The sequence below is a fragment of the Neovison vison genome, chromosome 1 (assembly GCF_020171115.1).
Source record: "Neovison vison isolate M4711 chromosome 1, ASM_NN_V1, whole genome shotgun sequence".
In the NCBI taxonomy this organism is placed as follows: Eukaryota; Metazoa; Chordata; class Mammalia; order Carnivora; family Mustelidae; genus Neogale; species Neogale vison.
This window is the reverse complement of record NC_058091.1, coordinates 310,111,949-310,130,415: the sequence shown is the minus strand read 5'-3', so window position 1 is coordinate 310,130,415 and position 18,467 is coordinate 310,111,949. Positions and strand designations below refer to the sequence as shown.

Genomic DNA, 18,467 nt, shown 5'->3' with positions numbered 1-18,467 from the left:
TCTCTAGGCCAAGAGATGTTATGCATGTTCTCTGTCCGACTGTCTGGATGAGCAAAAGATGGGCCAATAAAGACAGAGAAAAAGAAAAATAACCTGAAATAAGTGGCAATAAATGAGAGAATATTGTGGAATGAGGTAGAAAAACAGAAAAGGGGCACGTGGGTGGCTCAGTCAGTGAAGCCTCTGCCTTCAGCTCAGGTCATGATCCCGGAGTCCCAGGATCGACCCTGAATCAGGCTCCCTGCTCAGCGGGGAGTCTGCTTCTCCCTCTGACCCTCTGCTCTCTTCTTCTCTCGAAAATAAACAAGTAAAACCTTAAAAAAAGAAAAAAAGAAAAAGAAAAGGATGGAACAGTTCCCACAATAAGAACACTGGAAAGAGAAAGAACTGTGCTAGGCACTTGTCAGTAAGAGTACGGCATGACTGTGATTTGCAAGGTAAGGGGGCGCTTTCTGTTTTGGCCCGAGGTGGAGTAGCACATGGGGGGTCAGACTCTCATCGCTCCTAACCCCACCCTCCCCCTCACCTTTTTCATGCTGAGTATCTTAGTTTGAGAATCTTCCTAGGGAACAGATCTGTGAATAATGGGGTAGGTTCTGCTACTCCTCTTTCCCGCATGAGTATTTTTATATTTTGTTAGTTTTCCTTAGAAGTCAGAAATAAAGCTAACTAGAATATTTTATTTTTGGTTGTGCCATCTCCAGATTTCTGTCAAGTGACTTTGTATTTGAGATGCGTGCTTCGTCTTACTAAATATTATATAGTAAGACATATATAGGTGGTAATGTATGCCAGGCACTGTGGTGAGTGATTTCCACGTCTTAACTCTGCAGTGTTCCCAATGTTCTTGGTACCTACCTCCATTTCACAGAGAGGGACACTGAGGTTCAGACGAGGCCCAGTTTATTCAGTCTCACTGGTTGTGAAAGACCCGAGAATCAGGCTAAACAAGCTAACCCAGACACTACGATCTCCGTCACTTCATTCTGTAATGTGATTCATTGATCCTTCCCCGGTGAGAGTGTCATGGAAACCAGCACCGTACACTTTTATCCCTAACTGTATAATGGCAAAGGTCCCCTCACCTGGGCAGTAATGGATTCCCAAGTGCTGGCCGAGGAAGATTCAGTTCCTATTAACAAGTGTAATCCACAATCCTGCCTTTGAGTCACTCATGCTCATTAATTCCCAAGTAATCAAGGGCGTGGATGCATTCGTGGGGTGCCGAGGTCCCTGGAGTGTACCATGAAGGTCTTCTGCACTCCACCTATTATCCTCATACTGAAATCAAAGTCTTCTATCTCCCACGAGTATGTTTTTTCCGGCATCAAAAGATCTTCATTTATTTTCAAAGTTTCATGTCATTTTGGTCAGTGATTGTAACACAATAGGGTATTGGATGTGCTCCATGGAAAGGACCAGCTCATATCGTAATGTCAATGTCATTCCTAAATGTCTCTCCATGAACGAACTACATGAGGGAGAGCGAGCACCTTTGAAGAAGAGTGAGCAGGAGTGCTCCGGGCTAGGACAGGTTGGGCGGATAGGGGTGGTCTTTAGAATGGAAGCACTGATGCCTAGCCTCAGGGTGATCCTGACATTAAATGAGATAATCCATTGAAATGGCCTAACACAGCACTCAGCACATGGTGTAGACACACAGTTAACCTCAGCTCCCTCTTCCTTCCTTTACCGTAGATTTAAGTACATAGTTTGAAATTACTGGGCATAATGTGCAAGGTGACCACGGGGTCACCTGTGGGTGGGTGTACACGTCCGTCCCTGCTCTGGGGAAATGCTGGCAGCTGGAAACGTCACTGTCTCGTAGAGTGGGCAGAATGTCAGAAGCACTGGATTCAAGTCCTGATTTCTTTCCCAGTGCAATTTTAGAACCTTCTATAAACCCTTTAGATGTGCTCCACGGTGTCCTTTCTTAGTGGAGGCTCTGGGCTCAGTCCTTGCTAAGTATCTTTTCACTGCAAAGGTGCTACTTACACACTGTCCTGGGGAGGAGCCAGTCACTGTAGACATCAAGGTGCTTGCGTAGTATACGGCACAGTGCATGCTGGAACAGGGAGAATTCCAATGCATGGGACAGTACACTGGTGACCGTGTCCGCACAAAGCATGTGGGTGGCATTCGGGCATCACTCAGCCCGGGGAGATTCTTAAGACAACACGCTCCTTGCTAAGCAGCACTGCGAGTTATGCAGGACGTAAACAATACCCAAGTCACTCTAGATCTGTAAATTCAGATCCTGCTGGGGCACTTCAAATCTCTTCCCCTGAGAATGTTTTTGGTTATAATTATAAAAGCCAACTACAGTCCTGTCTCCTGGACAAAAGAAATCCATAAACATTTTAAAATGGGGATCTTGTTGTGGAAAGTAGGTCTTCTCCCGCACCAAGTCCCCAGGAGGGTTCCCATGGGCCCGTCACCAAGTGGAACTCTCCAGACACCAAAGGATTGCCTGGGTTCTGTGCGCAGCACTGACTTTGGGGGACTCCATTGTGCAAAGTCCCTGGTCTGAAGTTCATGAACGTTTACTTGGTAGGTTTCCCCAGACTCTGCTCGACCCTCCTCATACTCCATGTTTGCCTAACTCCCACTGAGTTCCATCCACATGGCAGAATCCCCGCTTTCATTATTCAACTTGTGCTTTTACACTGGATGTGAGATGCTCTGGTCTCATTCAAAAATCCCTCCACTCGACTTCCAGCCCCCTGCTAGCTATCGCCTTGCGTCCCCGCGTACGTACACCTGATCTCCACCAAGACCCCCTGAGCGCCAACCCTATGCCCCCACACGGTCCCATCTCTACTCCAACAAGATGAAAGAAACTATCATGAACTGGGAGAAACTCGCCGAAGGGCAAGCACAAGTGAGCACGGGAGGGCAAGGAACTTCTCGCCCAAAGAAGGGGGTTCTTGGAACTTCTACTGCCGATGACAAAACACTTCAGTTCTCCTTAAAGAAGTTAGCGGTAAGCAATATCTCTAGTATTGAAAAAGTGAATATATTCACAAACCGAGGAACAGTGATCCACTTTAACAACCCCAAAGTTTAGGCATCCCTGGGAGCGAACACTGTCACCATCCCTGGGAGCTGCTATTTTATACCATGGCTGCTTTTTAAAATTTTGTTATACGAAAACAATGAATCATCAAAAACTAATGATGTACTGTGTGGTGAAAAACATAATAAAAAATAAAAAAAAGTTTTGTTCATGGATCTCATAAAATCTAGATCAGTAATATTTCTAAGGCCATGCCCCTTGGACACTGTAGCTCTTCTCAGTTTTTGCTTATACATGATTCATTCTTTGCAGCTAATTAAGTTGAAGAAGTCTGGGAATAAAGTTTGAAATAAGGTTAAGTTCTTTGCCTGGGGAGAAAACATCCCTCAGCTTACAAAGCTTAATTTGCTTTGGATAAAGATATGTAGGTAAGGAAAATTATTTAACGAATTATAAGATTTTTTAATATACGTGTGTATGTGTATCTATACTTATATATAGTAAACATCTCTGAAATGAGTTTCCATCTTGCCATCCATGCCAGCATATGTTTTCCTTATAAAATAACAGTGAAAATTAATATCAGAATGATATTAATATCAGAAATGATGAAGTACAGTAGATTTGGCCAATAAAATCAAAATCTTTCTTCGATTTTAGTCAAAATAAAAAAGTAACACAGAAGCAAAATTATATTTAATAGTTTTCAAAAATACCTAAATAAGACTGATCTGTAATAATGTTAATAATTTTCATCTAGCTCATTTCTTTCTAAGAGAGATTTTTAGAAAGAGATATACAAGTAATATAGTTACTAAAAAAAAAAGCCAAAAAACCCCCCAAAACACCCAACCCTACAAGGGCGCCTGGGTGGCTCAGCTGGTAAGTCTGACTCTCGGTTTGGGTCCACATCGGGATCTTATGAGATGTGAGGTCAAGGGGCATCATCAGGCTCGGAGCTCCGTGGGGGGTCAGCTTGATGATTCTCTTCTGCCCCTTTCCCCACTCATGCATGTGCTATCTGTCTGTCTGTCTGTCTCTCTCTCTCTCTCTCTAACAAATAGCATGGAGGACATGGGGAGTTAGAGAGGAGAAGGGGGTTGGGATAAATTGGAAGGGGAGGTGAACCATGAGAGACTATGGACTCTGAAAAACAATCTGAGGGTTTTGAAGGGGCGGAGGGTGGGAGGTCGGAGTACCAGGTGGTTGGTATTATCAAGGGCACAGATTCCATGGAGCACTGGGTGTGGTGCAAAAATAATGAATACTGTTATGCTGAAAATAAAAAATAAATTAAAAAAAAAAAGAAACAAAAATCCCCCACAGACCCAAAATGGAGTTTCTTATGCTAGGCCCCCGTGACACCAAACTGAGACTTAATTACAGTTTTGGTTCTTTTAGAAAAGGAATCTTAAGCCAATCAGGAAATGTCTGATTAACACTAGTTAGGTTATCTGCCTGGTAGACCCGTCATTCACTAAGGAAAGTAACTTGGCAATAACCAACCTGACATTTTGCCTAGTATAGTAACTTCCTTACTCCTTCCTATGAAAGTCTTTGATTTTGTACAGCTCCTCAGACCTCCTTTCCATCTGCTAGACTGGATGCTGCCGGATTGGAATTCATTTTGTTCAAATAAACCCTTAAAATTTTGTTTTATTGTGTCATGTTAGTCACCATGCAGTACATCATTAGTTTTTGATGTAGTGTTCCAAGATTCCTTGTTTGTGTGGAACAGCCAGTGCTCCCTGCACTCTGTGATCTCCTTAATACCCATCACTAGGCTCCCCCATGCCCCCAACCCCTTCCCTTCTAAACCCTCAGTTTATTTCCCGGAGTCCATAGTCTCTCATGGTTCTTCTCCCACTCTGATTTCTCCCCTTCATTTTTCCCTTCTCCTAAGGTAAACTCTTAAAATTTTTAATATGCCTCAGTTTATCTTTTTACAAGTAGATATCTTACAAACTATCTTTACAAGTAGCTTTCTCAGATATCCACAAAACCCCAGGTCATACACAGATGGCCTTACTGCTTAAGAAGAACTGTTATTATATTCTGCTACCCTTTTTGCCATTAAAAATGCAAGGTCAAACATCTCTGAGAAAATGGCTCTGATCCTTCAAAAGTAGGGGCCCATAATGTAGAGCCGTGTTTATGTTTTCTCTAGCTGCAGAGATTTAAGGTGAACGTCTTTGTGCTTTTAAAGAATTTTCAGAAATGAGAAAGAACTTGGCAAAAACACTGGCATATTTCTAATCAGTTTCAAGAATCATTGAAAAAAAGCTACATAACCCAGCAGACCCTAAACCCCATTGCAAAGTTCAGCTCAGAGCCCAGAAGCGGTGATCTCACACCTTTGCCGTAAAAGCCTTCGATCTCGTGCCCACCCTTGGGAGATGATGCTGTTTTTAGTAACCCTGGCCTTCCTCATATCACGTTACCTGATGTTCCCCCTCACAAACTGAAGGAAAGCTTTTTTAGGTTTAGGTGAGGAAAAGAGCAGGTGACCACCCAGTTGCCACGGGCAGTTCTGCTGGGAGCAACAGGGCAGATCTCAAGGAAAGGAATGTGCTGCTGCTTTTTCCCGCTCTCCCCTGCAGAAGTGAGCCAGCTCTGACAGCCACAGGGACAAGCAGCTCTGTGACAGCACCGTGACTCAATCGGTTTTCAAACGCGTGGAGGTTAATAGCTATTGGTCAGATGGTCTGAGGCCAGAAAAAGAGCTTGAGATTATTGCACGAAGATTTCAAGAGACACAGGAAAACAAACAAGCCGTCTCCTACATGTGGGGCCTTAAGCAAAAAAACTGGCAAAGGAAACTGTTTTTCCTGGATTTCGAGAACTGGCTCCAAACGGAAGTGAGGCTCTTCATTCTGGGGCTCACAGTAGGAACGGCCGTCACGCTCTTTCTCCCAGACCTTCCTGCGACCCTGAGAGTGTCCCACAGGGGGTCCAATAGTTATAGCCTTTATTTTATTATTTTAAAAGCTCTACTTATCTCAGATTCTAGAGTTACAGCTTCCATGGGAAATTCGTGGGTGTGAAGTCACTATTTTATTAATGCTAAAAAGGGCAAAAGAGTCCACACCAATCTCGAGAGAAAACCCAAGAATGAAACAGAGATATTACACCCCACTAGCAAAGCAGCAGAGTTTTCTCTTACGATATGTCTCTTCAAAGCAGACAAAAAGCATATGGCAACATCTTGTGTGGCTCTAACGAACGCTCAGAGGGGAGCCAGTTGAGAGAGCCCAGACCGGGTTTGCAAGGAAGGTTCCAGACGCACAGACAGGACATGGATTAGGATTCAGGGCAGCTGGGCTCCCACGGACGGTGCTTTCTGAGGCTGGCGAACACGCACACTTACAGGACAGGTGGAGGTGCTCTGCTCCCACTGCGTCATGCTCAGGCTCTCCTCCAGGCTCGTGCATTTCTTCATCACCATGTCCCAGCCACAGTAAGGGTCCTGGGCCCCAATGCAGGCGCTGCAAACACACACCCAAAGGTCAACAGAGAGCAGCCTTTCCCACGCAGTAACAGACGCGAGCTTAGGTGAGTCTTGACATGATGAACTGACTTGGGAACTAGTTAGGAGAAACCAAGTTTCAGCCGGCACACTGGAGAACAATGTATGCAGATGCCCCTAAGTATCTAATTAAATCAATTAACTTTGGTTGAAATACCTCTATTTTTCCTAAGATACAGGGCAGACGACCAAGGGACTGTGTGTACCAACATGAGCCTTTTGGTGTCATGAATAAAGCTAGTCAAAATTTTTCAATGCTTAAAAATCCTAGATGTTCTTCTCACCACCACCATCATCATCATCAACTGCAACCCCTTAGCAACAGGCAGTATTTGCTGAAAACCTGTTATATCTTTCAGCTACAACTTTTATAAGATGCATTATTTTCACTTTATCATCATCACCATTATCACCATCGCCCCATCACCATCATCACCACCACCACCTCCATCATCACCATCATCACCACCACCATCACCAGCACCGTCACCACCATCATCACCACCACCATCACATCTACCACCATCACTATCATCGCCATCATCACCATCATCAACTCCACCATAACCATCATCACCACCATCACCTCCATCACCTCCACCATCACCACCATCACCTCCACCATCACCACCACCACCACCATCACCTCCACCATCACCACCATCCTCACCATCACCATCACCACCATCACTTCTTCCACCACGACTACCATCATCATTACCTTAGTAACAGATGTTATTTGTTGAGCACCTACTATAATATATCAATTTATTATATCATTTAGACACTTAACTCTAATGAGGGAGGTAGTATTTTTACTTCATTGATAAGAGAACTGAGGCACAGAAGATTTAAGAAATTGGCCCAAGGACAAACAAATATACCCCAAACCCTTCAACAGGGTCAGTCTGAATTTAATAAAACAGGAAACTCTTCCTTTTGGGTTCCATAGCTTAAAAATAAATTAAAAATTTCAATTTAAGGGACGCCTGGGTGGCGCAGTTGGTTGGACGACTGCCTTCGGCTCAGGGCGTGATCCTGGAGTCCCGGGATCGAGTCCCACATCGGGCTCCCAGCTCCATGGGGAGTCTGCTTCGCTCTCTGACCTTCTCCTCGCTCGTGCTCTCTCTCACTGTCTCTCTCTCGCAAATAAATAAATAAAATCTTTAAAAAAAAAAAATTTCAATTTAATAGTAACTTAGTATAGCTCCAACTGCAATATATTCAATACGCTATTTCAGAAGTATTGCAGATGGTGGATACTTTATTTTGGCTTTGTCTCTGTGAAAGAGTTCACGCAGCACATGGGCATCATTAGATGAAGAATTTGGCCCTATGTCGTCAAGACAAGAGGTGTTCAAGGGTGAAGAGGCGCAGACAGCGTGACAGTGACTGAGCCGGAATTATACAAACGATGACCCCACAGGCAAGCAGGGCACTGAAGACCTGAACATTCACTCTCTGAAGGGGCCAAGAGGTCAGACGTGCAGGAAATGAGAGAGAGGAGAGGCAGGCTAGTGCAGCACGGAAGCGCGAATGTCCTCTTAGAGCGAAGGGGCCCTTCAGGCTGGGAGAATCTGTTAGCGGATTTCCAGTGAACCAAGAGTAGGTCTAGAAATCACAGTCTAACTATCAAACATGGGCCAATATTAAATTAATTAAATTAAATTAATATTAAATTGTTAATATTAATGATACAAAATAATCAATTAACATAGCAAATATGATCACCACCTATCAAGCACCGTTCTAAGAACCTGGTCTCGTTAGCTCATCCCACCCTCACAGAACCTTACAAATATAAGCCCTCGATTAGCTCCTGCATTTATTTTAAGTGAAATAAATGTAGTCTTTAAAATGCAGAAACCCAAGCAGAGAAAGACGAAGTTGAAGTCCCACAGCAGGGGAAGATGGCGCAAAAGACAAAAAATCAAGCAATAATGGTAAAAACTATTATTTATTGTTACTATGGAATTATTATTAATTTACCACCCAAAGAAGTTCAAACAGAGATGGTTACTACTGGCTCTTCTCCCAGCAGGACTAGGTTAGGTGGAGAGAGGCGTGGGACAGCTGCCTGTCACCACAGCCTCGTTGGGACTTGATGGTGAGTGACCACATAAAGGTTAAAAGGTAAACTTAGGCTCATTAAAATTTTGAATTCGGTAGCCCCAAATCAAAAGTGCTTAGGAGGCTCCCCTAACAGGAGGTAGGGGAGAGAATTTTATGGAGAAGATTGGGAAGCAACCCAAGGAAATTATTTGATTGGCTATAACTTGAAAGGTGGCCTTATTTGGGAATGCCTGGTTGACTGGTCATTCCAAAGTTTCACTTTCCCATATTCGAGTGTGGGGACTCTGACATTGGTTTCAGTCTGCTCAGGTCATCTACCAAGGCTTTGGGGTCACCCCAGTCTAAGGGCCTCTTGTTGAATTACGTTACCAGGCATACAGCAGATGCACATGGAAAAATCAGACAAAACAATTACTACAAAGTACATGCTTTCTAGGCACTATTCACACTTTTATTCATTTGGGGGATATTTTCTCTGCACAAATAGTATTCATGCATGGATATGTCTCTATATACATACATATTTTCTTTTTTTAATGAGTAGAGTTAGATATAATACACACAAAGGGACTGTTCCCATAGCCTTCGGTTTTGCTTTTCACACATAAAAATATATTGTCACATTTTTTTCTTGCCAGTATATACAGCTCTACCTGATTCCTTATATGGCTGTACAGTATTCTATTACCTAGAAGAATCAACATTTATTTAAATCCTTTAAAAGCAAGGTTGTAATGTATACTTTTGTATGTATTTTGTACATGATAAATTTCTATACATGGCATGGAAGAGGTAGAAGTTATAGGTATTAATGATTTTGTCCCAATCAACAGTTCGGAGGGGAACTCTTTCTCCTCTCCCTGTTCCATGCCAGATGTTGCCTTTTTTTTTTTTTTTTAACTTAGCCCTTTCTGATAGATAAAAACACTCTTCTAGCTCTCTGATCTATTTGTTCAGTTGTGAGATTAAAATCTATTGTTTGTGTGCACATTGATGGATTACCTGTATTTCTTTTCTTGTAAATTTCCTATTTGTAACCAATTCCAGCTTTTTTTTTCTTTTTGATTGAGTAACGGGCTTCACTCGTTTTATGTAGTCATTGCAAGTGAAAATTTCCATATTAGAAAATTAACCCTCTACCAGTAATGTTTCAAAGACTTTCCCTACTTATTAAATATTTTTTCTTGAGCTACAAATGTTTCAAAATTTTATGGTGTGAAGTTTATGAATCTTCCTTCACAGCATCTGAAATTTGTGCCATATTTTGAAAGAGCTTCCACACTTAAAAAATCATAAAAACATTTATGCAGGATTCCTTATGATCCTTTTATAGTATCACTTCATTAGCCTCCTTGTCTGTGACCCTGTGAAATGCATTTCAAGCAACTCTCCTTTCCTCCCTCCGTTTGCTGAATTAAAACAAACAAGCAAACAAACAAATAAAAAACTCTGTATTTTTTTTAATCTAAACTTCCCAATCCTCATACCCACACAAGCAGACCTGGGACTTAAAAGTAACAAGGAAGCCATGGACGGTTTCTTTTTCCTTTTTCTGCCAAATTCAGACAACATTTTTTTTTTTTAAAGATTCCAGACAACATCTTTTTTAAAAACAACTTTACAACACAGAGTGTTAGCATCAGCTTCTGAAACTCTCTAGTTCTTGAGGTTTGGGAATATGATTTTTAATAACTTATTTTTATATAAAAATTCACTTCAATGGTCAGTTCCCTAGAGGAGAATTTGACCTGTATTCCTGTATTTATAGTACGTAAAGCATATCTCCCATTTCTCAGTTTAAAGAACTCATCATTTTTAAGACATACAGTTGATTTATTTTTCTTAAAGAAATAAGAGAGAGGAAAATAAACCAGTGAATGTATAAGACAGGGAAGTGTGTATTTTCGTTATCTACAAAATAAGATATTTTACATATTGTCACTAAGCTCAGGGTCAGCAAATTGTCCCCATGCAGATATTATTCTGTGGGAAGTTTCTAGAAATCTGAAGACCCCTCCACTATGAGACAGATCTAGGCACAGTGAGAACTAAGAACCCTTCTGCATCCTGCTGTGACTCCCTTGGTGGCGACAGTGAGATCTGACCCACAGTGCCCATGTCTTACGGAGCCCACCCGCCATACTGACTCCACAGTGGGTATCACACATGGGAACCTTCTCTGCACATGATCCCATCTTCACACTGGTGAGCAAACGGGACAAAGCTACACTTACAGAATGATTCAAAAGGCCTGAATTCCTTTTAATGTTTCTTATTAAAGCAACATGAACATTAGACAAAAATTTCCAAACAGGAAAATTCCACCAACCCCCTCACTTTGCCCCTGGCTTCTCTTTGCAAATCTGCCTGCAGGACCGAAACAATGCCACAGGGTTACACAGGATATTTAAGCTGTTTTCAATGAAAAGCTGCTTGTAAAAACTTCTCTTTCTTCCCATCATGTTGAGGGCTTTGCACATTCTTAACATTCCACTTATCCCTTAAACTACTAAAACTCCTCTCCAGGCATAAATGCCCATTCATTAAAAATTCCATTTATAGATAAGTATGTTTTCCTCAGTCAAAATTTTTCAGGCCATAGCAAAATTCAAATGAGCCCTACCTTTACTCCAAAGTATACTTTTAGAAAAACCTATGATCATAACTCATTGCTCTGGGAAGGTGGGTCTTTTGAAGAGACGGCGTGGAAAATCACAGATTCTTATTGATATGGCCATCGTGAAAGAAGCTTTTCTTCACTGCAGCTTGAAAATGTTTTTCTTTGTATGATGAATCTTTTTAATAAAAAACTTTCCACATTTTGTTAATAACCTTAGATTATTCTCACTTGATATATTGCTTTGGTATTTGAAAGTATCTGAATTCAGAAAATATGTTGGTCAGAATCTGAAAGTTTAATTTAAAAACATATTTATTGAGAATATGTTTTAGAGCTAAAGGTCTATTTAGACACAGGCCTTAATTCTAGAAGAAGGATAAACCACTTTCCCTTTTCTGGGTCAGTGATATTAAATGTTCAACTAAATGCTTCCTTCAAATTCTAAAGTTTACAGTTATGCTATTTGCTAACTTGGGTAATAGGGAAAAGAGGTATATTCATTAAAATCTTCTACTGTATTTCTAGGCAGCTGGAGATAATTCCTGAATACAATCCTCTCGCATGTTAGATTATCTAAGTGTTAATGTCTTTATCTGACTTGTTTCTGTTATACTAATTTTCATTAAATCAGCTTATTTTTGATCTTAAGTATTTTTGCCATATTAAGAAAATACATTCATTAAACATGAGATTTTAAGTGTTTCCAACATTCATTCATTTGGGGCACACTTATGAGCACCTGCCGTGAACCAACCTGAAAACAGTGGGGGTACTATGGACAGCAAAGCAGACAGAGAATTTACCCTTTGGAAAAGGAAATAAACACTGAAAAGTGGCAACAACCATTTCCAAAGGAATAACCCAAAGAGGGAAACCCTGTTTCGATGGATGGGTCTGGGGTCAGGAAATACCCAGGGAGTGGCATTTAAGCTGGCATCAGTGAGATGAAAAGGAGTGAGCCCTTTGACATGGCTTAGGAAATCAGAACAGTCGGCAGCGAGACAGACATGGGTCAGGGAAGGCACTGAGGTGGGAGGGAACTTGGGCCGTTTAAAGGGTGAGATAAATGGAGGCCAGACTTCGGTTGAACCTTGAGGAGAGGAATGGGCAGAAAGTCCAGGAGGTCCGGTCAAGATTTAGGGTTTCCTAGTAAGTGCTGTAAACTTTAAAATACTGTGCAAAAACTGCATGTCTATTTACTTAACATATGTCTACTTTCCTCATGATAGCAGTGGGATAGACGGATTTCTGTTCATGAATGATCTTTGCCCTAATTCCTAACACGATCTGAGTTGTCTTATTCCTAATGACCAAAGTCACTCTGTACTTCTGAATCTGCTTTTATTTTAAGATTTGCAATAAAAACACTGTTTTACTAGAAATAAGACTGAAAAAATCCTAATGAGACAGGACCCTGTTTGAGGAATGCATTGGAAGAGAGCCACACGTCTTTCAGTTGGTGAACCCACCTGAAACATATACTTTCTTCAGTTTCTGCTCCCACGAAACTGGAATGATAATAATCACCTCATAGGACTGTTTTGAGGATTAAGTTGTATCATGTAGTAAATCAGAAAAAGTCATTTTGGGGGATGGGATACATACAGTTATTCTAATTAATCTCTAAACATAATTGTGTATTACAATATGATACTGAGTTCTGGGGTGTTTGAAAACATTCTAGACCAAAAATACTAAATCTGAAAATGCCATGAGCTCTTTATTCGAGCAGGCAATGTGACACGCCACACTGCTTTCTATTAAGTGGTGCAAAATATTTTAACTGCACATTTGGATAGATTCACAATGATATTTTTGACTCCCTGGCAGGATGCCATGTGTTGAAGACACCAAGACCAGGAGTGAACTTTCAGTCTTGCAAGGAAGGCAGAGTACGTTCATGAATGTTGCCTGACAGCATGGGGAGGGCTAACTACTAAGTGAGAAGCTCAGACAAAGGTGCGACAGGACTCAGAGGACTGAGAGGTAGACCAGAAGGATTCCAGGAAGATGGCGTGTGCAGGCTGGCTTCTGAATGGAGTTGGATGGAGTTCAGCTGAGTGAGAGGAGAATCCCTGGTCATGACGGCCCCAGGAAATGAGTCGCGTGTCTGTGGCATGACCAGGAACAGGAGCAGAGCAGCATGGCTGGGCTGAGGTTTCCTTGGGATTCCTTGGAAGCATACTGATGTGAATAAAATGTTGGTGTTTTGCTTAGGCAGGAAAAATTTGGCGGGGGGTGGATAGCATGTATCAGGTTGTGAAATCTATGAGAAGATTAATTTGTAATTCCCAAGGAGAACTGAGATACAGCTACAATGTAATGGCATTTTTAAAATTTCAGACACATGCCAAGTAAACAAAGATATAATTACTGGTAAAAAATACCTGTTTATACTTATTATGCATCACTTGCTAAAGACATTTCATAGTAATTCATGTTACATATTATGATTTGCAGATGAAATTAATGATCTAGAATTTCATTTAGTCACTAGCTTTAATATTAAAAAACTATTCACTATTGGCTTATCATTACATGATATTGATTAAATACAATAATTTTTTTACATTTAAATTTGTTTTTAATATGCAATTAGAATATTTCTTATGTATTGCCAGTAACACTAAGTGAGTGGTTTTCATTAAAATCTTGGTAGGTGGATATAACACTCAAATTTTCCTGAAAAATCTGTTTTAAAACTGAACAAGACTGATACTCATATTATGAAGCATTTTGGGAAAATCAAGACTAAGAAAGAAATAGTTAAAGAGTAAAGAGTATTTGAAATAAGCAAAACAGGAGTGCTCCTGGGAGTCTAGCAACTGTCATCAACTTGGGCCATCAGCTTCAGGTTCTGACATGACATAGTCAATCCAACTTCCCCCACTTGTCACATACAGCACCTGAGTTGTTTCTCTTACCCTCCCGGTGGATCTCAATTGTCATAAAATTTGTCTTTTAACAAACATAATGTCTTTCTGCAGAGGCCAAGTGTGCCCCCAGGATGAAGCTGCCCAGGGAAGGCAGACTCAGCTGTGGTCAATTCTGCACTCAAGGACCAAAACCAGGACAAAGAGGACACATGGAGTATTGATGAACCAACATGAGCCCTTTGCAGCTCAGGATGTTGAAGTCACTGGGGGGAACAAGGACCAGAAAACAGTGTCCAACTGCCCAAGAAGGAAAGAAAAGTATCTATGGTCACTTAATTCAGGGAAAAGCCTGCACTTTTGGTATTCTATGTTCTCTTCTCTACAAAACAGAGGTAATGAAAGGGCCACAGTGTCCTCGCCTTTCCTGCCAATCAGAGAAAAATGAAGACATGCGTACTCTTTGCCCATCTCGTTTCTTCGAGAGAAGCCCTGCTGTGGCTGAGTAGATGAGGGTTTCATGGGCAGAATCAGAAGACACTGGAGACTATGAAAAGTTGTCATTTACACTTGAAGGATGCCCAAGGGGTCAAGGAATACACCTGAACTCTTACACAAAGCTCTAGAGGACAGTAAGTCCAGAGAAAACATTTATATTATGCTGACTCCTTATAATTCACCCAACTTAACAGTTTGCCCATGAATGAGTCACGAGGCTTAAGTGCCAATGCCAGAGAATCCCCCGTGAGAACACATTCAAGCCCAAGGGAAGAACGTCTCTCTGTGTCAGCAGAGCACTTCTGGCAAGGGTGGCATCTACTCTGGGTTCCCCAGTGCCCTCCCCAACCTGGTGACAACAGCAAGGAGGGTAAGCACTTGGCTCTCCTTATGCCTGGCCATGTCCAATCTCCCTCCATCAGTTGCCTGAATCTTAGCCTCTCTGGGTAGATAGATATATGACACAATGAGGGACTTGGGACAAGGAATTACTGAATATCCCCTGACAGAGGCTCCTACCAACTGAATGGAGCCATGCTTACAGAAGGTAAGACAGGGAAGAACTTCACAAACTGCCAGAAAATGTATTTACCAGACAGACCAAAGCCAAGGACATAATGTAGTACCAGGAGCAGAGTCTGGCCTGACTAGCCTTGTACCTCTCAAAGTGAAGTGGTTTAAAGACAAAAAAGCAAATTCTTGACAGGTCCAGATGATTGGCCAGAGGCAATGGGTAGTACACCTCAACAAAGAAGGCAAAGCACGTATACAAGAGCTATTTGACTTTTTTTCCCCTTTTCTCTTCTCTCCTCCCCCTTCTCTCTCTCTCTTCCCCCTTCTCCCTTTATTCCTTTTCTTTCCTTCCCTCCCTCCCTTCCTTCCTTCATTCCTCTCTCTCTTTCCTTCCTTCCTCCCTTCCCTTCCTCCCTTCCCTTTCCTTCCTTCCTTCCTTTCTTCCCTTCCTTCCTTTTCTTCCCTTCCTTCTTTCCTTCCTTCCTCCCTCCCTCTCTTCTTTTCTTAGGTTTGATTTTTAATTCTACTTGGGACAGAGAGAAAAGTTGAAACTAACCCTTCAACAGAGTATGAAAGGCGTGAAGAAATACCATTCACTAGCCATGCCAACTCAGCAGGACCTCCATGAGCAGGCTAGACTAGGGAAGCAGGAAGGGACAGGAACCATCGTCTACTGAATTCTTTTCATCTCCCAGACCCATTATGTGCTCTTTGTCTTTGTGCTCCCGGTACCACACTTAGTGGTTTGCTTATAATCACACACCATGTAAAAGCTTATCTAGGATCCACCTGAATCTGAAGCTCATGATCTTTCCATACACAAGCACTTTAGCAGACACATGGGGTTGGTTATTTCCTTAAGAATCATTAATTCATTGGATTATGCTGCAAATAAAAAGCTTAAGGGAAGCTTGGTGTATAAAAGCCAAGGTGCTGCTGACCAGGATAACTCAGGTGCAAGGATCTGGAGTTGAGAACACCGCTGCAGCCCAAGCTTACCCACAGAGTTCTCTACCCGGCTTTAAACCGGGGAGTGCAAAAGCTGGAAGCTGGAGAGTGGACATCTACTTATTGTGAACTCTCTGGCCGTGTTTCTCAAATTCAGCTGAGGTACAAAAGGTTGGTAATGACAACAATTATCTGACTTTATACAAGTGACTTGAACACACATTGCCATTTAGGAAACAGAAACATGCTCTGTGAGGAAACTAAACAGAAAGCTGAATCCAAAACTGTTGGCTGGCTAACGCATCACCAAGGAAAGCAGAGAGCCTATCCTAGTAGATCTGACCTATGGAATATTTTTAGTGATCTTGCTTGTTCTTAGAAACTGTGTTCTCCATGGAAACAATGATATGATTACATTAAAGTATGTGACCAAGAGGGGTGCCTGAGTGACTCAGTCGGTTAAGTGTCTGACTCTTGGTTTCGGCTCAGGTCAGGATCTCAGGGTGGTGGGATCAAGCCCTGCATCAGGCTCCACACTGGGCAGGGAGTCTGCCCGAAGATTGTCTCCCACTGTCCCTCCTCCTGCTTCCTCTCTTGCTCTCTCTCTCAAATAAGTACATCTTTTTTTTTTTAATAAGTACATCTTTAAAAAAGATTTGATAAAGAAAAAGAAAAAAAATACACTCATAATCCCATTATTGTAGAAGCAGCTCATGACATCTCTACAAGATGGTGTTCACAAATGTTCTTTGCTTTTATTGTGAACCTGAATCAAAATATGTGTTTATATCATTGCCAAAGATGGATCTGCCATGAAGCTAAGGAAGCTTAACCTTCTTTACTTCACATTTGTTAAGGAGCTAAGACTGGTCTTTGACATTTTGCATCCATAATTGTGATATTCTTTTCCTTAGCAAGACCCCTTCCCAAACTGTATAAGCTTCAGACCCCACAAAATCTGTGTTTCTCCCTATTACAGAAAAAACAGTAATATGACTTATGCTTCATAAATCACTAGTTAAGCTTATGTATGCTCATCTCTATCTACCACATTTTAACTGTTCATTTTCTGACCTACCCAGGACCTGGAGGTTATTAACTTGTGATTCCACTAAAAAAATAGCATTTCAGCCAAACCCCTCTTACAGTGTGTTAACTAGATGTTGGTGAATGTATTTTGTCTTTTCCTCCTATTTTTTTAAAGTTATAATGATGACATATATGTACTACTGTTTTGCTTTTTGCTTTTTTCAGTTATTATCACATAATGCATATATCTTCATAGTCATCATTTTCTAGCTTCAGAAAAATCCACAGAGTGAATACTCCATCCAATAAACATATGATAACTAGTGATTAATTCTCTTACTATTAGAAATTTAAGATTGGAATACTGGCTGTGATTCAAATATAGCTTAAAAAATAATTGGACAGGATGTCAGGCCTGAAGATTAGGTCCTGGTACAGTATAGGATCAGATTTTAATGATAAATTGATTTTGGGATAACGTCTAAGGTAATTCTAAGGTCCTTTGGCTCAAATCCACAATAGATATTCAGGAGATTTTATTTATGCCAGAATTACTCATTAGATTCTGAGCCCCATGGAGACAGGGTCAAGGGTGCCTCATTCGTCATCCTACACTCGGGGGCTCACTTGGTGTTTGGCACATATTAAAGTCAATAAATATATTATGAATGAATTAACAAAGGAAAATCACAGTCTTTAGAAGCTAATCCAAAGTCAATGCAAACAAAAACTCAAGACACTGAGATTTGGAAAATATCAAATTCATTTTGAAGGGAGAATATTTACTTTGTAAATTGAGTATATGTCAAAATTCCTTCCGAGTGTTTATATGATTCATTACTGAATGGCTAAAGTTGTCTTGCTGGAAGCTGGAAGACCTTAGGGGATCTTGCAATTTCTCTCTATACATCGCATTTCTCCTACAAGACAGACACTGTCTGTAGACGATATTTAATTAATAAAGGTGCTGACATATAACTCGTTTTCAAACTTTGCTCTTTCAAGCAAGACATGTTCTGCAGTAACCTAACTGCCATACTAATCTTCTTAATGAGTGTTAATTTCTTTAACTAAATGACATTATTACAAGCTAAATGAATTAAGAAGGGCTAGACACCCATTCACAAATGGAACTAATCTCTTTCTTAATGGTTCCATCTTTCTCTCCAGTTTTATAAAGCCAAACCTCTCTTCTATTTTACATGTGGACAAGGATGCTCCTGGATTCCAGCTTTCTTCTCTCCTCAATTAGTTCTTAAAACTAAGCAAAAATGAAACAACAAACACATAAATCCCAGAGGCATTTGATCCTTTAGCTATTGCTTTATATCACTACACTCTTCAGCAAAGGGAGTTTAACTCCCTTTAACA

At 41.1% G+C, this 18,467-nt stretch overlaps 1 protein-coding gene across 5 annotated transcripts in view; it reads right to left on the bottom strand.

Annotated features, from left to right (window-relative positions):
• SEMA5A (semaphorin 5A) overlaps positions 1–18,467 on the bottom strand; it is a 468,307-nt gene that overhangs the window by 80,735 nt on the left and 369,105 nt on the right. For all 5 annotated transcript variants that reach the window (XM_044233900.1, XM_044233929.1, XM_044233920.1 and 2 more), the window contains one exon: positions 6,384–6,501. In XM_044233900.1, coding sequence (XP_044089835.1) covers positions 6,384–6,501 — 118 coding nt within the window. The remainder of the gene's footprint in view (positions 1–6,383; positions 6,502–18,467) is intronic.